General features: G+C 39.5%; 1 protein-coding gene across 12 annotated transcripts in view; it reads right to left on the bottom strand.

The window, feature by feature from the left end:
* The window catches only part of EZH2 (enhancer of zeste 2 polycomb repressive complex 2 subunit), an 86,137-nt gene that overhangs the window by 45,490 nt on the left and 20,986 nt on the right, over nucleotides 1-19,661 (bottom strand). For 9 of the 12 annotated variants that reach the window (XM_058182289.1, XM_058182296.1, XM_058182297.1 and 6 more), the window contains 5 exons: nucleotides 15,669-15,797; nucleotides 9,998-10,114; nucleotides 8,938-9,058; nucleotides 8,204-8,274; nucleotides 7,948-8,038 (listed from right to left, as the gene is read on the bottom strand). In XM_058182289.1, coding sequence (XP_058038272.1) covers nucleotides 7,948-8,038; nucleotides 8,204-8,274; nucleotides 8,938-9,058; nucleotides 9,998-10,114; nucleotides 15,669-15,797 — 529 coding nt within the window. The remainder of the gene's footprint in view (nucleotides 1-7,947; nucleotides 8,039-8,203; nucleotides 8,275-8,937; nucleotides 9,059-9,997; nucleotides 10,115-15,668; nucleotides 15,798-19,661) is intronic. The other 3 variants (XM_058182293.1, XM_058182300.1, XM_058182299.1) reach the window with 3 other exon arrangements.

Raw genomic sequence — 19,661 nt, 5'->3', positions numbered from 1 at the left:
GGACATCTTGAGGCCAGGATGGTGTAGATAACTTTCCTGGAAAGGTTGTCCTTCCTCAGCATCTCCTGCTCAAATGCCAGGTGGCTAGTTAGAACCATTGGTGTTCTGGATGAAGAATGATTCCCTGGCGTAGGGAGATCTGATCTGGTGGAATCCGCGAAGGAGGAGTGATGGATAGACTCACGAGATCTACGAACCAACTCCGTTGTGGCCAGTAGGGGGCTATGAGAAGGACCTCTGCTTTCTGTTCCAGGATTTTCCACATGACCGTTGGTAGAAGGGGGGTCGGAGGAAAGGCGTAAAGGAGGCCCTGGGGCCATTGGCATAGAAGAATGTTTATTTATTTATTATTTATTTATTTTTCATATTTTTATACCGCCCTATCTCCCTAGGGACTCATGTTGGTCCCTTCGGCTCCTGGAGTATGGAACCTGGTGAAGAATCACGGAAGTTGTTTGTTGATCGGGCTGGCGAAGATGTCTACTATTGCCAGGCCGAATTTGGTCGTGATGGCAAGAAACAGATCTGGATGTAGCTGCAACTCTGACTGATTGATGGTGGTCCTGCTCAGCCAGTCTGCCTGCGTGTTGCAGAGTCCGGATATGTGGTCTGCCTGTAGCGAGAGAAGATGTTTCTCGGCTCACAGGCCCATCGCTTCTGCCTTGCTCATCAGAAGGCGGGACCGAATACCCCCCTGACGGTTCACATGAGCTTTTGTCATCACATTGTCCATCAGCAATAACACGTGATGGCCTGCTATCTTTGTCTGGAAGTGTCTGAGAGCCAGGTGAGTGGCCCTTAGTTCTAACCAGTTGATGTCGTTCTTTAGGTCGCTTGGTGACCAACAACCCTGGGTCACCTGATCTAGGAGGTGAGCACCCCAGCCGTAAAGGCTGGCATCCATGGTGAGGACGAGACTGTGATGTTCCTGAAATGAGCAGCCCTTTGCCAGGGCTGGGTACAACTGAATGGACTTCCTGACCCTTGGGGGAATGAGTATCCTGGTCTCAGTATGATTGGCTTGGCAGCAGCATCCATTGCAAGGGTGGTGAGTGTAGGATGCCCATGGTACAATTGCCAGACAGGAGACCATTTTCCCCAGGAATTGGGAGCGCAACGATGGGGGGACCTCTGGAGTGCTCTTACTTTTCTCACCGTGATTCTGATGTTGTTGAAGCAGTCTCAAGACTGCTTGGCAGGACTTTGTGTTGATCCTTGCACCCAGATAGACAATGTCGGTTGATGGCGCAAGATGGTTTTTTTCCCCGTTTACAGAGAAACTGTGAACTTGTAGAGTTTGAATTGTTATCTGGAGGTCCTGCAGCGCCTGTTGGAAGGAAGCAGACGGTATTAATATGTCATCAAGATAACATTGCATTTGTATAGGAGTTGCCCGCAAATGGGCCGCCACTGCATCCAGAATCTTGGTTAAGGTGCGAGGTGCAGAAGAGAGGCTGAAGAGAAGGGCCCAGTATTGAAAGTGGGCCCCTGCATAACAGAACCTGAGGAAGCATCTGTGGGCTGGCCTGATGGGAATGTGCAGGTAGGCTTCCCAGAGATCGATGGATGTTAGGAAATCTCCCCGTCTGATGCTTCCCAAGATCGAATGCAGGGAGTGCACCTTGAATTTGCGATACTTGATGTACAAGTTTAGTTGTTTTAGGTCCAGAATGGCTCTGCTTCATCCAGATTTTTTCTCCACCAAGAAGAGAATCGAATAGAAGCCAGATCCCTGGTCAGAAGGAGATACTGGCACTATGGCCCTGATGGACTGCAGGTGCAGAATTTTGGCTTCCATTAGAGCTCTCTTGGTGGGGTCTCTGAAAACAGAGCATTGAACGAACCGCCTTGGAGGTTCGGAGTTGAATTCTAGGGATAGACCTAGTGTGATGGTCTGGAGCATCCAGGCATCGGTGGTCATGCTTTGCCAAGTGCTGGCGAACATGGCAAGGTGACGGCCGATGGGATCCTGATCAGAATAGTCATTTGTTTCTGTGATAAGGCCGAAAGCTGGATCCACGGAAGGAGCACCTGGCTTGAGGTTGTCTGGTTCTGTCTCGAAATGGCTGTCTGTTTGGTGCTCTATCTGAAGACGACTGGAAGGATCTTTGATAGGCCGGGGTTGGAACCTGGGATCCTGGGTATGAAAGGCCTGCCTGCGATAAGGAAAGGAGGAATGTCGGTCTGACCTTCTAGAAACGTAAGGAAGAACTTTCCTCTTATCCTTCCCTTCAACTAAAATAGGATGCAGGGCCTCCCCAAAGAGGGAACCACCCTTGAAGGGGGCAGCCACCAACCTCCATTTGGTTTTCATGTCAACTTGCCAGTGTCTAAGCCATAATAATCTCCTAGAAGTGAGGAGTCATCCTGAGAGGCCCTTGCCTGCATTTGCCTGAGCCAGATCAAGGAGATTCTTGCGAAGAATGAGGCTGCCGTGGCTGATCTAATGGCCCATGCAGCCACTTGATGAGTCTTTCAGGTGGAAAGTTCCGCCCTTCTCTCTTTGGGAGCATCTATAGTTGGGACCTTAAGAAGGTCCTCGAGTTCCTGATCCATCATGTACATCTTTTTTTCTGAACCACTGGGAGCAGGGATGGTCCCAGGTTGACCCCACTGACACTGAATGACATCAATAAAGAGCTTTGGCGATGGAATTGCCTGATGTTCTGAAACTGGTTCAGTGAAAAGGAATTTAGTCTGACGGATCTGAGATTTCCTCCAACTGCCTTTAGGCAACCCCCATATTGGCCATGGTTTTGGCCTTATGTAATAATGTATAAAAGAGCTCATGGCGAAACAGTCCAGTAGAAGCAGGTTTGTCTGGGGCAAACTCATCATCCTCAGACAGGTTATCCATATATCCTCATCACCCATAAAGAAGAAGTCCTCACTATGGTGAGAAGGGGTAGGGGAACGGGTTTGTTGCACATGTTGCCTGGTTGGATGGCTCTCAGAATGGGTCCTCTGGCCCGTGCTGCCAGATGTGGATGGGGCTAGGATGCCTTTCTGAGTAAGGGCTGTCTCAATGCTTTGAGAAATTGTTTGCATGATGAGATTGCAGATTTCCTGAGATATGCCAGGATTACTGTCCTCCCTTTGGTGGATTCCTGCTGCAGTAGGAATGAAGGTGGCAGATGGTGCCTGATGCAGTGGCCCTGGAACAGGTCTAGGATTTTCTCCAAAAACTGCACTGACCACTTCCTGGTTTTCTCCTGAACCACTGGGAAAGGTGGGAGACCAACCAGGCTGATTCAGCTGGAGCTGGTGAGAAATTTCAGCCTGCAATGACAAGCAAGAACCTCTGTTGCCTTCAGAAGGGGCAGTATCCTCCTTGCAGACCTCTTCTAATTTTTGTTTAGCTTTATCAAGTTGCCTGTCCAGGGCACGTTGCCTTCTCAAGGCATCCTTTTCTCCAGCAGCAGAAGTGTGGTGGGAAGTCAAAGATTTAGATCTGGTGGAGGGTCCCCTTGAACTGGATCTGCTCCTTGGAGGGACTGGGGCCTCCCTGCCTAGGGAGGGTAAGGCAAAAGCCTGGGAAGAGGACCTCTGCGATCCGCCATCTTGGATTAGAGGCCTGGTAAATTAGGAAACGCCTCAGAGATAATTCCCTGCTCTCTATTGCCTCAGATCCAGGGATCCTAGAATAGGAATCAGAAGAGAAGGCTCCATCAGCGCCAAGCCAGCAACATGGCTTGAAAGCACTTTAAAAGCTGCGTGGAGGAGGGGCAATCCCAAAATGGCGCAAAGTCGATAACACAGCTTCCAGGCGCCTAACCACAGCAGCATAGGCAAGGAGAGCTTGCATCCGACACCACAGAACTTTTCTCTATCCCTGCTAGCGCGAAGCCGACACCACGGCTTCTCCTGCGCTCCACCGGTCGCAACTCACAGTTCTGATGATCCAGCGATGTCCAATTCAGCAATCTGGCAATCCCTCGTGGCGCTAAGGCCCTCGGAGGAAGAGAAATGGCCGCCTTGCTCTGGCGGCTCAGATGAGCAGCACTGGGCTCCACGCAAAGCACAAGCCTCTTTTGCTGCGATCTGGGCTCCCAGCAGAAGAAACAATGCTTCTAGAGGGTTTTTTGAAGATTTTTGAAGATTGTTTTCCAATTTTTAATTCCTAAATGCGCTGATTAAAGAGTCAAAGCAATGGAGCTTATGGAGGGTAAGTCTCTCTATGGCCAACTGAATTAATAAACTGGAGCTAAGCAGGAAGAGGAGGTGTGTTTAAACAAATTCAACTCAGTCTCCGGTCAATAAGATGAAGTTAACACCCATTGCTTTGGACTCTCTAAGCAGCGCACAGGAGAAAAAATACTTCATATATCTCCTTTCCCACCAACCTTTGTTACAGTTGCTTGCAACGGAACTTTTTAGGTTTCATGGTGTTTTGTAGTGTTTGTAGTGTTTTAGTAATATAGTGTTTTATATTGTTTTAATGTATATATGTAATGCTTATAGGGTTAGTGGGGTTTTGTAATGTTAGTTGTATTAATATGAAAAGGGAAAATGATACGATTGCTTGCATCGGAACTTTGCATGTTTCACAATATTTTATAATGTTTTAAAATATGGTAGTTGTGCTAATATGTTACAGTTGCTTGCATCAGAACTTTGTAGGTTTCACAGTGTTTTATAGTGTTTGTAGTGTTTGAATAATATAGTTTTTTATATCATTTTAATGTGTATATGTAATGCTTATAGGGTTAGTGGGGTTTTGTAATGTTTTAAAATGTGATAGTTGTATTAATGAAAAAGGGAAGATGTTACAAGGGTTATGTCTGCAGTCTTGGCAGGATTAGTTTGAGATGTATTGCCTGACTCTCGAGGAGCTGCCTTCAGCTGCTCCTGTTAGGTAGTTCCAATTCCTGTCATATGTATGTATGTATGTATGTGTGTGTGTGTGTGTGTGTGTGTGTGTGTATATGTATGTATGTATGTATGTATGTATGTATACATGTAATGATGACTTGTTGGGGGTTCTTTTACTTATGATTAAAACTACTTGAAACAACCTTCACTATCAGGGCAATTATATTTTATAAAATTAGGTACAATTTATAAAGCACTATGAGTTTAATTCCCAGTGGACTTTTGAACATTATAAAATCTCTAATAATTATCAAAGTTGCATGTACATGATGAGTCCCCAAAAAGATAAAACTAGCCTATACTGCCTCTTGGTGATTAAATAATCACTAAATACTAATAAAACAATCATAAGAATATTGAGGAGGGCTTTGGATTAGAAGACCTTCAAGGTCTCTTCCAACTCTGTTACTCTGTTATAATGCCTGATATTTTTCAGGTCAAATAAAGTTTCTTTTAATGTTTTGCTAGAGTTTCTTTACAGACGTAATTCATTCTTATTAATCAATCTAAATTAGCATTGGTTTCCCCCTAGCTTAGATATTAGAGGAGGATATCTTAGAATAGTATACTTTTCTTTTTAAAAAAGTATAAAAAGTTACCAGGAAGAAGTTTTGGGTTAATTAGTGTATGTTAAGTGATGCACTGAGAAGAGTGAAAAAGTGGAAACAACCTAAGAGTCAATAAGGAAATAATAACCAAGGGAGCCAATGTGAAAGAAAGTTGTAACTGACCACTCAGAGGAAAGAAAATGGGCCATTAGCTAAGCAAACAAGTTGACAGTGATGATATAAGTAGACCTCGCTTAATGATGGGTAGTTTAATGACTGTGCAAAATCAAGATTCAAAATAAGTTACTTATGAATTGTCTTCAAAAAGAACAACTGCCTTCCCCACACACACAGTTATGTGATTGCACAGTGTTTTATGACATTTTTATTGGTTTGTAGCAAAAAAAAATGCCTATTCAGAAGAATGGGTTCACTTAAGGTCCATGTGGTTTGCTTAACACAGTGACTCACTTTACAACCATCATAAAAACAGTTATAAAATTGAGTCAGATCAACTGAAATGACTTATGATCAATAATCATTACTACCTGTACACCTACCCAAAATAAATGTCTTGGTCTTCAATGGTAAATGCTGTTGGTATGGCATGCATTACCCAGGATTTGATCCTGGATATAGTGTTGATGTGGACTTACAAAAGTAATGGCTCAGAAAAAATAATCACTCTATCTCTCCCAGCAATGATTGCATGTTACTATATGATGCAATAGGCTAGAGGGAGACTAAAAAGTAGTTGTGTTCTCCAGGAATTCCAGCTTGCTGACTTACTAGGTAGAAACAATATTCAAACTCTTTTGCATCACCTTCTCTTGCCTGCCCTATAGAATAAGATAATATTTTTTTATTTTTAGAAAATGTCCTTTCAATATATTGTATCAAATAATTATAGAAATGTAAGTGCAATTATATTTATTAAATTAAATTCATTAAATAAATAATAAATAAATAAAGTAAAATTTTATTTAGTTTATTAAATGCAGTTAGCATTATTTTGTTTAACCAGAAAGTGAGAATATGTACACATAATAAATTTCAAGAATTACTACTAGACAAATTAAATAATTCACTATTACTGCTAAACTCCCTTTTTGCACTACTGTATTCCCATCTGTCCTTTTGTTTTTGTAAGTTAAATTTGCTATTATGTTGTTCTTGTATTGGCTACAAGAGTAGCACTTGCCCCATTATTGCAGCTTGTCTTGGATAGACATATATATCAGAGAATATATTCAGTTTGGTATTTCTTTCATGGAATCATACTGTCATCTGATGATATCTATGCAGTTTTCTGGGCAGCAATATGGATGCCTTTTTCTGAGATGTGTTTTACCAGATTAGCTTTCTGAGATCAACTATTAACCCCTCAATATTGTTATATATTGCCTGTCCATCTTTAAGTAGTTTTAAAAAAATAATAGTCATAACATTGTATTGACTTTGATTAATATTTCAGAAACATTAAACATCAGTAATAATTAAAAGGTGATGCTTGATAGCATTTAGATACCATATTTCTCTTGACATTACATTTGAAAGTATGTATTTTGATTATCAACCTTCCCTTGTTTAGTCAGGCCAGCAACTACAAAAATCTTTAAATATTATTAATATACCCATTCTGTTGATCTCCCCAGCTTTCTGTTTTTCATTTCTCTCATCAAGATTGTCATCATCGTCGTCGTCATCGTCGTCATCATCGTCGTCATTATCACTGTACTGACCAAGTGCATTGACTAACTCTACAAATATTTCATCATTGATAAATCCACACTCTGAAATGTAAACATAAACAAATATTTAATGAAGCACATATTTATTAAATTAAATTCATTAAATAAATAAAGTAAAATTTTATTTAGTTTATTAAATGCAGTTAGCATTATTTTGTTTAACCAGAAAGTGAGAATATGTACACATAATAAATTTCAAGAATTACTACTAGACAAATTAAATAATTCACTATTACTGCTAAACTCCCTTTTTGCACTACTGTATTCCCATCTGTCCTTTTGTTTTTGTAAGTTAAATTTGCTATTATGTTGTTCTTGTATTGGCTACAAGAGTAGCACTTGCCCCATTATTGCAGCTTGTCTTGGATAGACATATATATCAGAGAATATATTCAGTTTGGTATTTCTTTCATGGAATCATACTGTCATCTGATGATATCTATGCAGTTTTCTGGGCAGCAATATGGATGCCTTTTTCTGAGATGTGTTTTACCAGATTAGCTTTCTGAGATCAACTATTAACCCCTCAATATTGTTATATATTGCCTGTCCATCTTTAAGTAGTTTTAAAAAAATAATAGTCATAACATTGTATTGACTTTGATTAATATTTCAGAAACATTAAACATCAGTAATAATTAAAAGGTGATGCTTGATAGCATTTAGATACCATATTTCTCTTGACATTACATTTGAAAGTATGTATTTTGATTATCAACCTTCCCTTGTTTAGTCAGGCCAGCAACTACAAAAATCTTTAAATATTATTAATATACCCATTCTGTTGATCTCCCCAGCTTTCTGTTTTTCATTTCTCTCATCAAGATTGTCATCATCGTCATCGTCGTCATCATCGTCATCATCGTCATCGTCGTCATCATCGTCATCATCGTCATCATCGTCATCGTCGTCATCATCGTCATCATCGTCATCGTCGTCATCATCGTCATCATCGTCATCATCATCGTCATCATCGTCATCGTCGTCATCATCGTCATCATCGTCATCGTCGTCATCATCGTCATCATCGTCGTCATTATCACTGTACTGACCAAGTGCATTGACTAACTCTACAAATATTTCATCATTGATAAATCCACACTCTGAAATGTAAACATAAACAAATATTTAATGAAGCACATATTTATTAAAAGGCTGGGTAAAAAAAGTTAGCTTACTTTGCAGAAAAAGACAATGCAATTTCTTAAGCCTGAAACAAATTAAGCACTTAAACGAGAGTTAGTGCCATGGAGTTTACAACATGCAGATCTGGTATACATATCCATATAAAAATAAATGTATTTGTGGAAAAAACAGCATCTTTCAGAATTTTTCAATTTACTAGCTACTGCTTTTGAATTTTAATTATTTGTTCTATTATTTTATTGTTTAAGTTTATTATTAAATAAGAATTGAAAGATCTATGCAAGGTTCAAGCTTAAGCAATAGCCTAAAATCCTTTATTTATGAAGGAAATTTAAGGCTCATATGAATAATAGTTATGAACATAATATTCAGTTCAATGAACACATATATCAATGCATTAAAACTCAATGTCAAAAAATATCATCAGTATAACAAAGCAGATTCCCATAGTTATCAGGTGAAACTATCCAATGGAAAAGAAAGGATACAAGAAATGGAATCACGAAGAATTGAAACCATGTTATCTGATGTAATGAATGTTTTTTCAGGAACAATGCATGATACATTTAACAGAGACTAACTGGGGAAAAATGCTCAACAAAAAATAAATCATAGCTTACCCCTATCTCCATGTACCTTTCCATCATAATTTTTGATTAATTCTTCAATAAATGTTCCATCCTGATCAAGAACTTCATCACCCATATAAGGAATGTTATGTAAAACTGTCTCATCCTCTACCTAAAAAATATTGAAATATGATGAAGTAAAAGATTTTACTTTTGTGAACAAAGATAAAATGCTGTAAATAAGGAAACAATGAATAAATCAACATGATATTCTGCCCTAGAAACTACTATTGACAATATTTCTTAGTATGGTACCTGTCATGATCTCAAGGTGCTTGTTCGCTCTCGGTCTCCCTCTACTGCCTCCCTATCCCTCATTCCCTTTCTCAGGAAGGCTGCTTCTAAACAAAAACATTCCCTATCTTCTGACTTTTTTTGCCAGTTTCCACCCATTTGGGACAATGAATTTGCTTGTCCATGTCTCAGTGATGGGTTTATAACATAGCATTGCAGGAATAACAACAACAAAAGGAATAAATAGCACTAATAATAATAAAAAATATAAATGTGGGTGGGCTGCCAAGTTTCCAAATTATAAACACATAATTACAGGAGCACTGCAAGTTATAACTTTGAAGGCCAGCTGTGACTATCATTTCTTCAACATCATTGTAACACTGAACAGTCACCAACAGAATGGTTGTTAAGCAAAGATTACTTGTGGAAGGGAAGGGGAGGTGAGGGAAGGGAAGAGGTCCCTGCGAATTTTACTCCACTCATCACTGCCAACTATAGGGGCAGCACTCACTTCCGTTTCAATGCTGAGCCAGCGCTGTCCGAAGACATTTCGGAGATTATGTAGCCAGCATGATGTCACAGAATGCTGCTTCCTTCCCACCAAAACGGTGGGCAGGAAACTTGTATAAGACATAGTTAAAAATATTGATTAGTTATTAAAAATAAATATTCTTTATTGTCACTTAGGAAATGTGAATTTACAACATAATATAAATCTGACATTCATATTTAATATAATCCAGCAACTATAGTCTACAAAGTATATTGATTTGATGACTTTAATTTCATAATTTTCAGGGTCATAATCACTTACCATAAAATTTTGTTGAAGGGGTGACCAAGAATACATTATGGGAACTGAGGCAACAGCATTCAGAGTTTTGAGAGGAATAACTTGCTTTGGAAAGTCTAAATCACTGCTGACAGAACACTAAGAGAAAAGATAACTAATAGTAAATTGTTTTCAAATTAGATACAGCAATAGCAAAAAAACTGATTTTAGCAGAAAATCAGTGTTTTCAAATGATAATTTGAACAATTCTTTAAAAACATTAACATAGGTATACTCAAACAGAACTATTGCTTTCATTCTTATGTATTTTCATATACATGAAATACTTATATAATTTTTTTGCATGTATAAAAATAGAAGATTTCAATCATCCTCTAAGAAGGCTAGAATAATAAATAGTCATGTAATTTAGAGTTTAAAACTGAATTGTATATGCTATTTAAACTTTTGAGGAAGAGATGCATAGTGAGTATGAATTTCATACATATCATGTAGAAGAGCCTTACAGGTAGTCCTTGACTTATAACCATTTGTTTAGTGACTGTTCAAAGCTACAATGGCAATGAAAAAATTGATTTACAACCAGTCCTCAAAACTTGCAATTGTTATAGTATTCCCATAGTCACATGATCAAAATTAGGCACTTGGCAACTGGCATGTATTTATGACACCTGTGGCTTTCCTGGATCATATTATCATTATTTGTGACCTTTCTAATTAGCTTCCCACAAACAAAGTCAACAGGGGAAGCTGAATTAATTTAATGACTGTGTGATTCACGTACTTAGTATGATGATTCACTTAATCACAGCAAAAATTGTCATAAAAGTAGATGTGTCACTTAACTACTGTTTCACTTAGTGATAAAAGTTTTGATCTTAACCTGGTTATAAATCAAAGACTACTTATATTTAATATGAAAATGGTCAACTAACTGCCACTAAGGATGGGAAAATTAGTTTTCATCGAGAAAGTTCTTCCAAGATTTTTTCCTCACTTCTCTATGATGTCAGCCTTCTCCTTTTTATTTGGTTTTGTTTTATATTCACCAAGATGTATAAAAGGAATACTTCTTAAAGCTTCTGTTCCTTCTCATATGATCTCCATATGATCTCCAAGAGAGAAAGGAAGCCAATTGCTTTATCACAATTACCAAGAGAGAAAACTGCCAAGTTGTACAGTAAGGAGATCATGGACTGAATTCCCAGAAATCAATTCTATATGTAAAAGCAAAAACGTTGAAGTTTTGTCTTTGCCAGTTTTATTGAAAGTTATTTATTTTTTTCTAGCTAACAGATACACAGTAATATCTACAGGTATAAATATCTGCGATACAGATATATCACAAAGAGGATAGATGGAAGGAAATCCTTTTATGCCGACATGATCAAGGATTGGTGGATGTTAATATCGGTCTCTTACCATAGATAGATCACATTCTAGAGTTCTCTATAGTTACCTCCCACTGCGAGGGAAAGCCTATTCGATTTGTTTGCTACATATTACTAATGGATCTAGTGGGGTCCCAGAGAGAACCTGGAATTCTTCCCGAAGCTTTGGTTCACAATCCATCTGAGACCTTAGTAACAATTTGAAATAAGTGTCCTATATTAGATGGTATCAGTGAAGTATCTGACTGATCATAGAGCTCTTACTGGTGTTCAAGAATGGAGATGAAACAATATAAGAGACATCTAAAGTGCTACTGCAGGAAGACAAAAATTAATTTAATTGGGAATAGGTAGGTATCTTATAGCAACAAGATAGTGAAGCAAGCTTTCTTTCCCTGTCTTACTGCATCTGCAGGCAGCCATATTATGGATGACCAAATACTTTCCTGATATGGAATGGAATGGGAACTCTTGCTGGACTACTGTGATGACTTCTCTAGGTATCTGTCAGAGAAAGTGGACATGGTCCTTACTGAAGTGAGTTATGCTGCTTGTGTTTTAGATCCATATCCTTCCTTGTTGATCAAGGCTTCCCAATAGGTGAGAAGTAGTTAAACTTCAAGTAGTGATTACTGCTTCTTTCTTGTATAGAGAATATACAAGCCACCTTCCTTGAAGGAGGCAGTTGTCAGTCACTTCTTCAAGAAGACATCTTGCATTCAACAATGTTGGAAATTTTTCATTAATTCTCTTTCTTTCTTTTTTTTAGAAACAAGGAAAAAATAGCCCCTCAGAGTCACCTCAAACCATGAAATGTGCAGCAAAAAAAAAGTAATAATAATAATTGGATTGGATAATCAAGTGCCTAGAAATAATAGGAGTAAGTAGAAACATCAGAAGCTTTGTGCAAAGATGAATGGCACAATGGAAGACACAGTTGCTGGTCAATGGTGATAGAATAAGAGTGGTTAACATTAAGAATCTTCCAAGGAGTGTCACTATTGCTACTAGTGTTAGTCATTGCACTGATTCCTCTGTCAACAATACTGACTAATTCAGGTCATCAAATATCAAAACCATCTGCCAGGATAATCCAGCTCCTTTACACGGACAATTTGAAACTATATGGATAAATACCATCTGAAATAGTATCGCTGCTCAATCCTGTCTGTATATATAGCCAAGATATTGAAATGGAGTTCAGGCTGGACAAATGTGCCATTCTTACATCACTTGAGGAAAAATAGTGAAAACTGAAGGAATCAAGATGCCCTGTGGAAATAACATCAAGAGTCTGGATGAAGATAATCACTATAAATACCTGAGCATCCTTCAAGCTGACATCAAGCACACTGAAGTCAAGAAGAAGATTACAGGTGAATTCATCAAGAGAATCAAGAAAATCTTAAAGTCCAAACTCAGCAGAGGCAATATCATCAAGGCAATCAACACCTGGGCAATTCCAGTCACCAGCTAGAATAGTGGACTGACTCAAGCTGACTAAAGGCCCTGGATAGGAAAACTAGAGAAATAATGATGAATCATGCTCTTCATCCATGCAGCAATGTTGATAGATTCTACTTACCAAGGAAAATGGGTGGGTGTGGAATTTTGCAAATACATCAGACAGCTGAAGAAGAAAAAAAGGCATCAGAAGAGTATCTGAAGGATAGTGAAAAAGATGCACTGAAGCTAGTATATTAGGAAGACCTACTGAGTACTGGAGAGATTAAACTGACTTATAAAAAGGAGCAAGAAAGCATGGGAAGACAAAGCATTTTATGGGCAGTACTTTAAAAAATAGCAGGGAAAGCAGATAATAACAATACCTGGCAATGGCTAAGAGCACAAAAATTGAAAAAAGAGATAGAAGAGCTAATTCTAGCTGCAAAAGACTTAAGAACAAATGCATACCAAGACAGAACTGAGAAGATAGCAACAGATAGCAAGTGCCACCTCTGCAAAGAAGCTGAAGAAATAATGGATCACCTGGTTTGGTGCTACAAAAAAATTGTATAGACTGTCTACAATGACATGACAAGATAGCAACAATGGCAGATTGGAAGATCTGAAAGAAATATCATTTACCTGCAAGCAAGAACTGGTGGAAGCATAAACTAGAGAAAGTAATAGAAAATGAAGAAATGCTCTGGGATTTCAAACAGATGGGAACCTGCCACATAATATCCTAGACTTAACAATTGTCAATAAGAAAGAAAAAAGTCTTGATACTGGATTTGGTAGTACCTGGAGACAGCATAAAAGAAGAAAAGGAACTGGAGAAGATAGCAGAATTCAACGATCTGCAAACAGAAACAGAATGACTGTGGCAAAAGAAAGCAAAGGTAGTACCAACAGTAATAGATGCCTTGGAAGGAGCATCACTTGAACATTCACAAATTTATCATTAGCCAATTGAAAAGGCAGCTTTACTCGGAGCAGCTTTCATCCTGTGGTAATATCTGTAATACTATCAAAAATCCACATGTGCCTATCCCAGGTCCTTGGGAAGGACTCAATAGGTGAACAAAAATGCCAAATCCAGTTTGAACATCTGGCTGACTGTGCAAAGGATCATCATCATCATCATAATAAATTAATAATAAGTAAATATTTTCAAAGGTCCTGAAAGAAGATTATTTTGATCCTTTTCAGCTAGAATTCAGGTCAGGTTATACTATTGGTCATAATATCTTTGGACCAGCTTAATGGATTTGGCACTGTTGTGGTGAGCTTTCACTCAGAACTGGTTTCAATCAATGTCTGAGAGATGGAGAAAGATCTAGCCCTAGATTCCTTTTATACAAGATACCCCAGGGTATCTCTATAATGGTAATTGGGAATAAATGTGGGAGACAGGGAAGACATTTTACAACCAGCAAGTAAAATACATCTCACTCCACAAAAGGAGAGGAAGGAAAGTGCAGGGAGCATTTAAAAGGATACCCTCCTTAGTTTTCCAGAGAATAAAAGAAAAGAAAGGGAGAAATATTTTCAGTCTTGTAAGAGCCTGTTAATATAAGCTTATAATTAATAAGTACTCTTAGTCGTTGTTCTTGTCTGAATTACCCAACAGGGCTAATATCTCTCAACATATACTCCTTTTTTCCTACTCCATATAAACGTCTGGAAGAGTTCATTTGTTAGCATACAGTGAAGTAGCATCAGTATGTTGATCATATTCATGTATGCATCTCCACTCCTAGCAAGACAAATGATGCCATGAAGATGTTTAAACAATGACAGGAGCTTATGAGGGTCTGGACAGGAAAAACAGGTCTGTGACACAATCCTACAAAACTGAGCAGCTTTAAATTTTTGGAATTCTTGGATGGGAAGATATTTTTTATCTTTTATTCTCAGTGGGTTAAGACGCATATGCATGTGTGCATACACACACCTCTCCAAAAGAGCACAATCAGAGACTCCTTCTGGACTCACAGCTCTTGATTGAAGAGCAGTTAACAGCCATGCCTATGACTGGTTCACTGTTATTCATTCTCACATCCCAACTGAATTACTGCAATATGATCGGGGTGGGGGGAGTGGGGTGGGGGGGATGCCCTTGAAAAACACCCAGAAGCTTTGTCTGGTGAGGAATACATTGGCACATGCAGTTCTAAAACACCAAGGTCCATCCAGGTTACACTACTGTTGCACAAGCTGCACTGGATCCCAATCTACTTCAATGTGCAATTCAAGTTTCGCCTGGCATAGCCAAGATTAATTGTCAGACCATCTATTTCTGAGGGTGTCTGCCTGTCCCACCAAATTGGATAAGACAAGTGAACGCCAGGACCTTTCTGTTAAATATTATCCTGCAGGACCAAGTTTATACTTTGTCTGTCGCAGTGCCTGCCCTATGGAACAGGGGTGGATGTTCTGATCCCTCTGGCCTTTGATAAAACTGTGAATATTTGGCTTTTAATGTAGGTGCTGGGTCAGGATATTACATTAGCCCAATATAGATGTGATTTGTATGGTAAATTTATTATAAATGAATTGGTTATTGTATTATGATCAATTTAGTTCTGCTTTTTGCTTGATTTATAGTAATTTTATTATATTGGTTTTTGCTGTTCATTATCACCTAAAAATAGGCAACATAGAAATTTTCTAATTAAATAAACTAATCCCTTTCTTCCAAATAATTTTATATAAATTAGTTGCCCATCTCAAAGGACAATTCATAAGTACAGAATGTCATATTGCATAATAAAAAAGCAAATTAATTTCCTCCAGTAAAACAGAGACGTGTTGACAACTTTGTAACTGGGTTTCCACAACACAGGTTAACCAACCTCCCTGGTCCCACGCAATGAGCTCACAGAAGTCATGATGTGTACAGGTTGTATCCGGCGTTGTTTCCATTCTTGATTTAAGATTTCTGTTCTTTCTTGTATCTTCTGACGATTATAATTAAACATGCTCTGGAAATAAATGGTAGAAATATATACCCACACATAATTTTTTAATTATCAGGACTTCTAAATAATATCCATTTCACTGTTAAAGAATAGTATTTCCACAAAAGCATATCCACTATATGTATCATACATATTTATATACAGTAATATAATTTAATTTTTAAAATATACTAATTTTCAACTCTTACAGCTATTCAATGCAAACAGATTGCATTTTCTCTGCTACTAACCAAAGAGAAAAAAATATTTCCTGGAATCTCAGTGATGAGGAGACACTGACATTTGCTGTCCTCGTTGTAGCCATTCTTTGCAAACATTTCTCCTCTTCTAAGTAGAAATATCAATCTTATTAAAATTTTGTGAAAAATACATAGTTATAACTTCTCCTACTGTGATCTGTAACATAGTGTAAGCTGCCCTGAGTCTTCGGAGAAGGGCGGGGTATAAATGTAAATAAAATTTTTTAAAAAAATCCTGAGTGTGGCTTATGGCAACAATTGAACCTGAAATTTCTGTTGCTAAGAAAGACAGTTATTAAATGAGTTGTGCCTCATTTTACAATCTTTTTTGTCACAGTTGATAAGAGAATTATTGGTCATTAAGTGAAACTGGGTTTCCCCCACTGACTTTGCTTGTCAGCAGAGACTGGGAAGGTTACAAATAGTGATGACATGATTCTGGAACAATGCAATTGTTATAAATACACGGCAGTTGCCAAGTACCTGAATTTTGAACATATGACCACAGGGATGCTGAAATAGATGTAGATGTGAAAAATGATCATAAATCACTTTTTCAGTGCCCTGCAACTTTGAACAGTCACTAAGTCTATTAATATGTAACAACATTCAAATATCTCAAAAATGGCTAATTAAGATCTAAAATTTACAGTAATTGTTTCAAGCAAATAGCAAATATTCTATTATATATTATCTCCATTGCCATATAGCAGAATGCCAACACCATAGGCATCAAAATCAAAGAATTACAATGCGAGGTAAATATTTTCCACAACCCTTAAGAGTATCTTAAGAGTATAATGAATAAGCTAATGGCAATCCATATTACTTAATTATCTAGAACTGAAATAGAATGAAATTATAAAGCTGGTATCTTTTAATATCATCTTTCTATGTTTCTGGTCTCAGATTTTGAGTTTTAGGTACAAATAACTGGGAAGAAAAGAAATAAGCTGTTCATAGAAAAGGTCTTGAAAGTTATTATGTACATGCAGAAGTGCTTTTAATTTTGCACATAATGAACGACAAACATTAAGTTCATATATTTATTAGTGAAAAATATTCCTATAGGATAAAATTAAGCCAACAATTTAAAAACATAAATCATTCTACCAAATTACCAATTTGTATTTTTTCAAGTGTTTTATTTATAATTTTCAGAATATATTTAAAACTACCATGTTTCCCTGAAAATATGACATGTCCCGAAAATAAGGCCAAGCCTGATTTTTGGAGTGGGCCCTCCCCTGAAAATAAGCCCTAGTGAAGGAATAGGCGTGGCCAGCATAGAAGACAGCCCTTCCCTTCCCCAGTCACCTCAGGGCTTCTCAGCCTCTTAATTTGATCAGCTGAGCCGCTCCGGGCGCCATTCACAAAACAGCTGAATTGCAGGTAGCACTCAGGAAACTGCCTCCAGCAAGCGCAGCCACTTTTGCAGCCAATTTTGACTGCAAAAGAAGCCAGAGGCCAAGCAACGCACCCCACATGCCTTGCACTCTCTTTAACTAATGATGACAGTCACAGCAGACAATTCCATCTGCAGAACAGGAAAGGAAGGCATGGAAATCCATACGCTTTGGACATCGGAAGAAGCTCTGCGAGGAGACGTCACTGCAGATGTGCAGGAAATCTCTCCCCCCCCACCCCAATCTGCAAATCATCCTTTCAAAGAGGAGTTTCACCAGGACGAAGAGGTGGCTGGAAGCAACATTTGCGTTGGGTTGGGCTTTCCTCACGAGGGAGACGATCTGGAGAGCGAGAGATTTAGGAAGCCTGGACTGGCATGGGGCAGTTTCTTCAGCGAAGCATCTGATTTATCCCCAGGGGTGAGCGTCTTGTGGGGCTGGCCGGAGAGGGAGTGTCTTCAATGAACTTCACTCTGTCTGTCTGTCTCTCTGCAGGCGGCAGCATCGGCAGTATCTCCTCACAGAGCTCCTTCCTCCTTCTCTCTGATTGGAGACACTGTCGACACTTCCGCCTGCAGGATTTTGACTATTATCCTGTTCTCAGTCTGTGCTGAGCTTCAGAACAGGATGAGAGACAGGAAAATCCCCCCTCCCCATTTTTAAGCCATTCGCAAAAACGCCCCATTCCGAGCCTTCAGCATATTCTAGGATTTCAACATTGAAGGCTTGGAATGGGCATTTTTGCAAACGGCTTGAAAAGGGGGGGAGGGATTTTCCTGCCTCTCACCCTGTTCTGAAGGAAAGGACGGTGTGTGTGTGTGTGTGTGTGTGTGTGTGTGTGTGTGAGAGAGAGAGAGAGAGAGAGAGAGAGAGAGAGAGAGAGAGATCCCTAACCCTCCCAGCCCTCCCAAGGCAGCCACATCCCTCCACTAACCTGCTTTCCTGCTCCATTCTCCACTGCCATGTGCAGGGCAAGAAAAGTAGTCTGTGGGACTACTTCCAACTTCGCAAGATCTTTTTTCTTTCTTTTTTTGCGAGAAGTTGAAAGGTCTGAATTTCTGGTATTTTTTTTACCACAGTCGCACAGACTACTTTTCTTGTCCTCCACTTACATGGAGAATGGAGCTGGAAAGCAGGTTAGTGAAGGGATGTGGCTGCCTTGAAGGGGGTGGCGGTGTGTGAGAGACCTGTGTGTGTGTTGTGTGTGTGTGTGTGTGTGTGAGAGAGAGAGAGAGAGAGAGAGAGAGAGAGAGAGAGAGAGAGAGTGTAGGAGAGAGATATTTGATCCAACCTCGGAGCGTTACTGTATACCAGGGCTGGCGGCAGTGTGCTCTCTCTGTCTCTTACACGCACACAAACACACACACACAGAACTGCGGGGGAGCTCTTTGTCACCCTACTCGGCTGCTCCTGCCTAGCATGGAATGAGTCGGCCAAGATCTATGACCTCCAGAGTGTTTCCCCCACCCCCGTTGGCCTGCCAGGGCCCTTTGCCAGCGGCCACTGGTGGAGCCAAGCCACTTCACCTGTTGCCGCCTTCAGGCTGCTGAGTGCTTCCTGCAGGTCTACTCGGTGCTGCAGGCTACAAGCTAAGCTCAGCAGTCTTCAGGCCTGGTGGGCACTAGTTCTCATGCTGATGGTGCAAGATGATGCAGGTGGCGCAGCTCTACCAGCAGCAGGGGGGTGCTCCAGAGGTCATAGATCTGGGACAAGTTGCCCTGCACCAGACAGGAGCAGCCCAGCAGGATGTCCAAAAGCAGTGCTGCCAGGAAGGTGAAGAGCCCCCGTGAGACCAGAGCAGCAGAGTCAGCTGTTCACGGTCAGCCAGCAGCAAAGCCAGCAAGCAGGGCAGACGGAGACCAGGACGCGCAGAGAACATGGGTCATTGCAGCCGTAGGCAAGCAGATGGTGGGACAGAGAGGGTGGGGCCGATGGGTTGCTGTCTCCTGCACCTCAAAAATAATAAGACCTCCCAAAAATAAGGCAAGCCCTTATTTGGCGGGGGAGTCAAAAGAGAATCCTCTTATTTTTGGGAAAACATGGTATTATTGTGTGGTTATTATATTCTGCATATAAATCTGTCCAGATCACATGTGGATATTAATTTAATTTCTCACCAAATTGATTTCCTGAGCAGAATTAGAAGCAGTCAAATTTTACATTATTTGGAATGTTAATTCTATTAGAAGATTTAACTGACTTGCCTTCAAATTAATCGCCAA

The sequence above is a fragment of the Ahaetulla prasina genome, chromosome 4 (assembly GCF_028640845.1).
Source record: "Ahaetulla prasina isolate Xishuangbanna chromosome 4, ASM2864084v1, whole genome shotgun sequence".
Taxonomy (NCBI): domain Eukaryota; kingdom Metazoa; phylum Chordata; class Lepidosauria; order Squamata; family Colubridae; genus Ahaetulla; species Ahaetulla prasina.
This window is presented reverse-complemented; position numbering and strand designations above follow the sequence as displayed.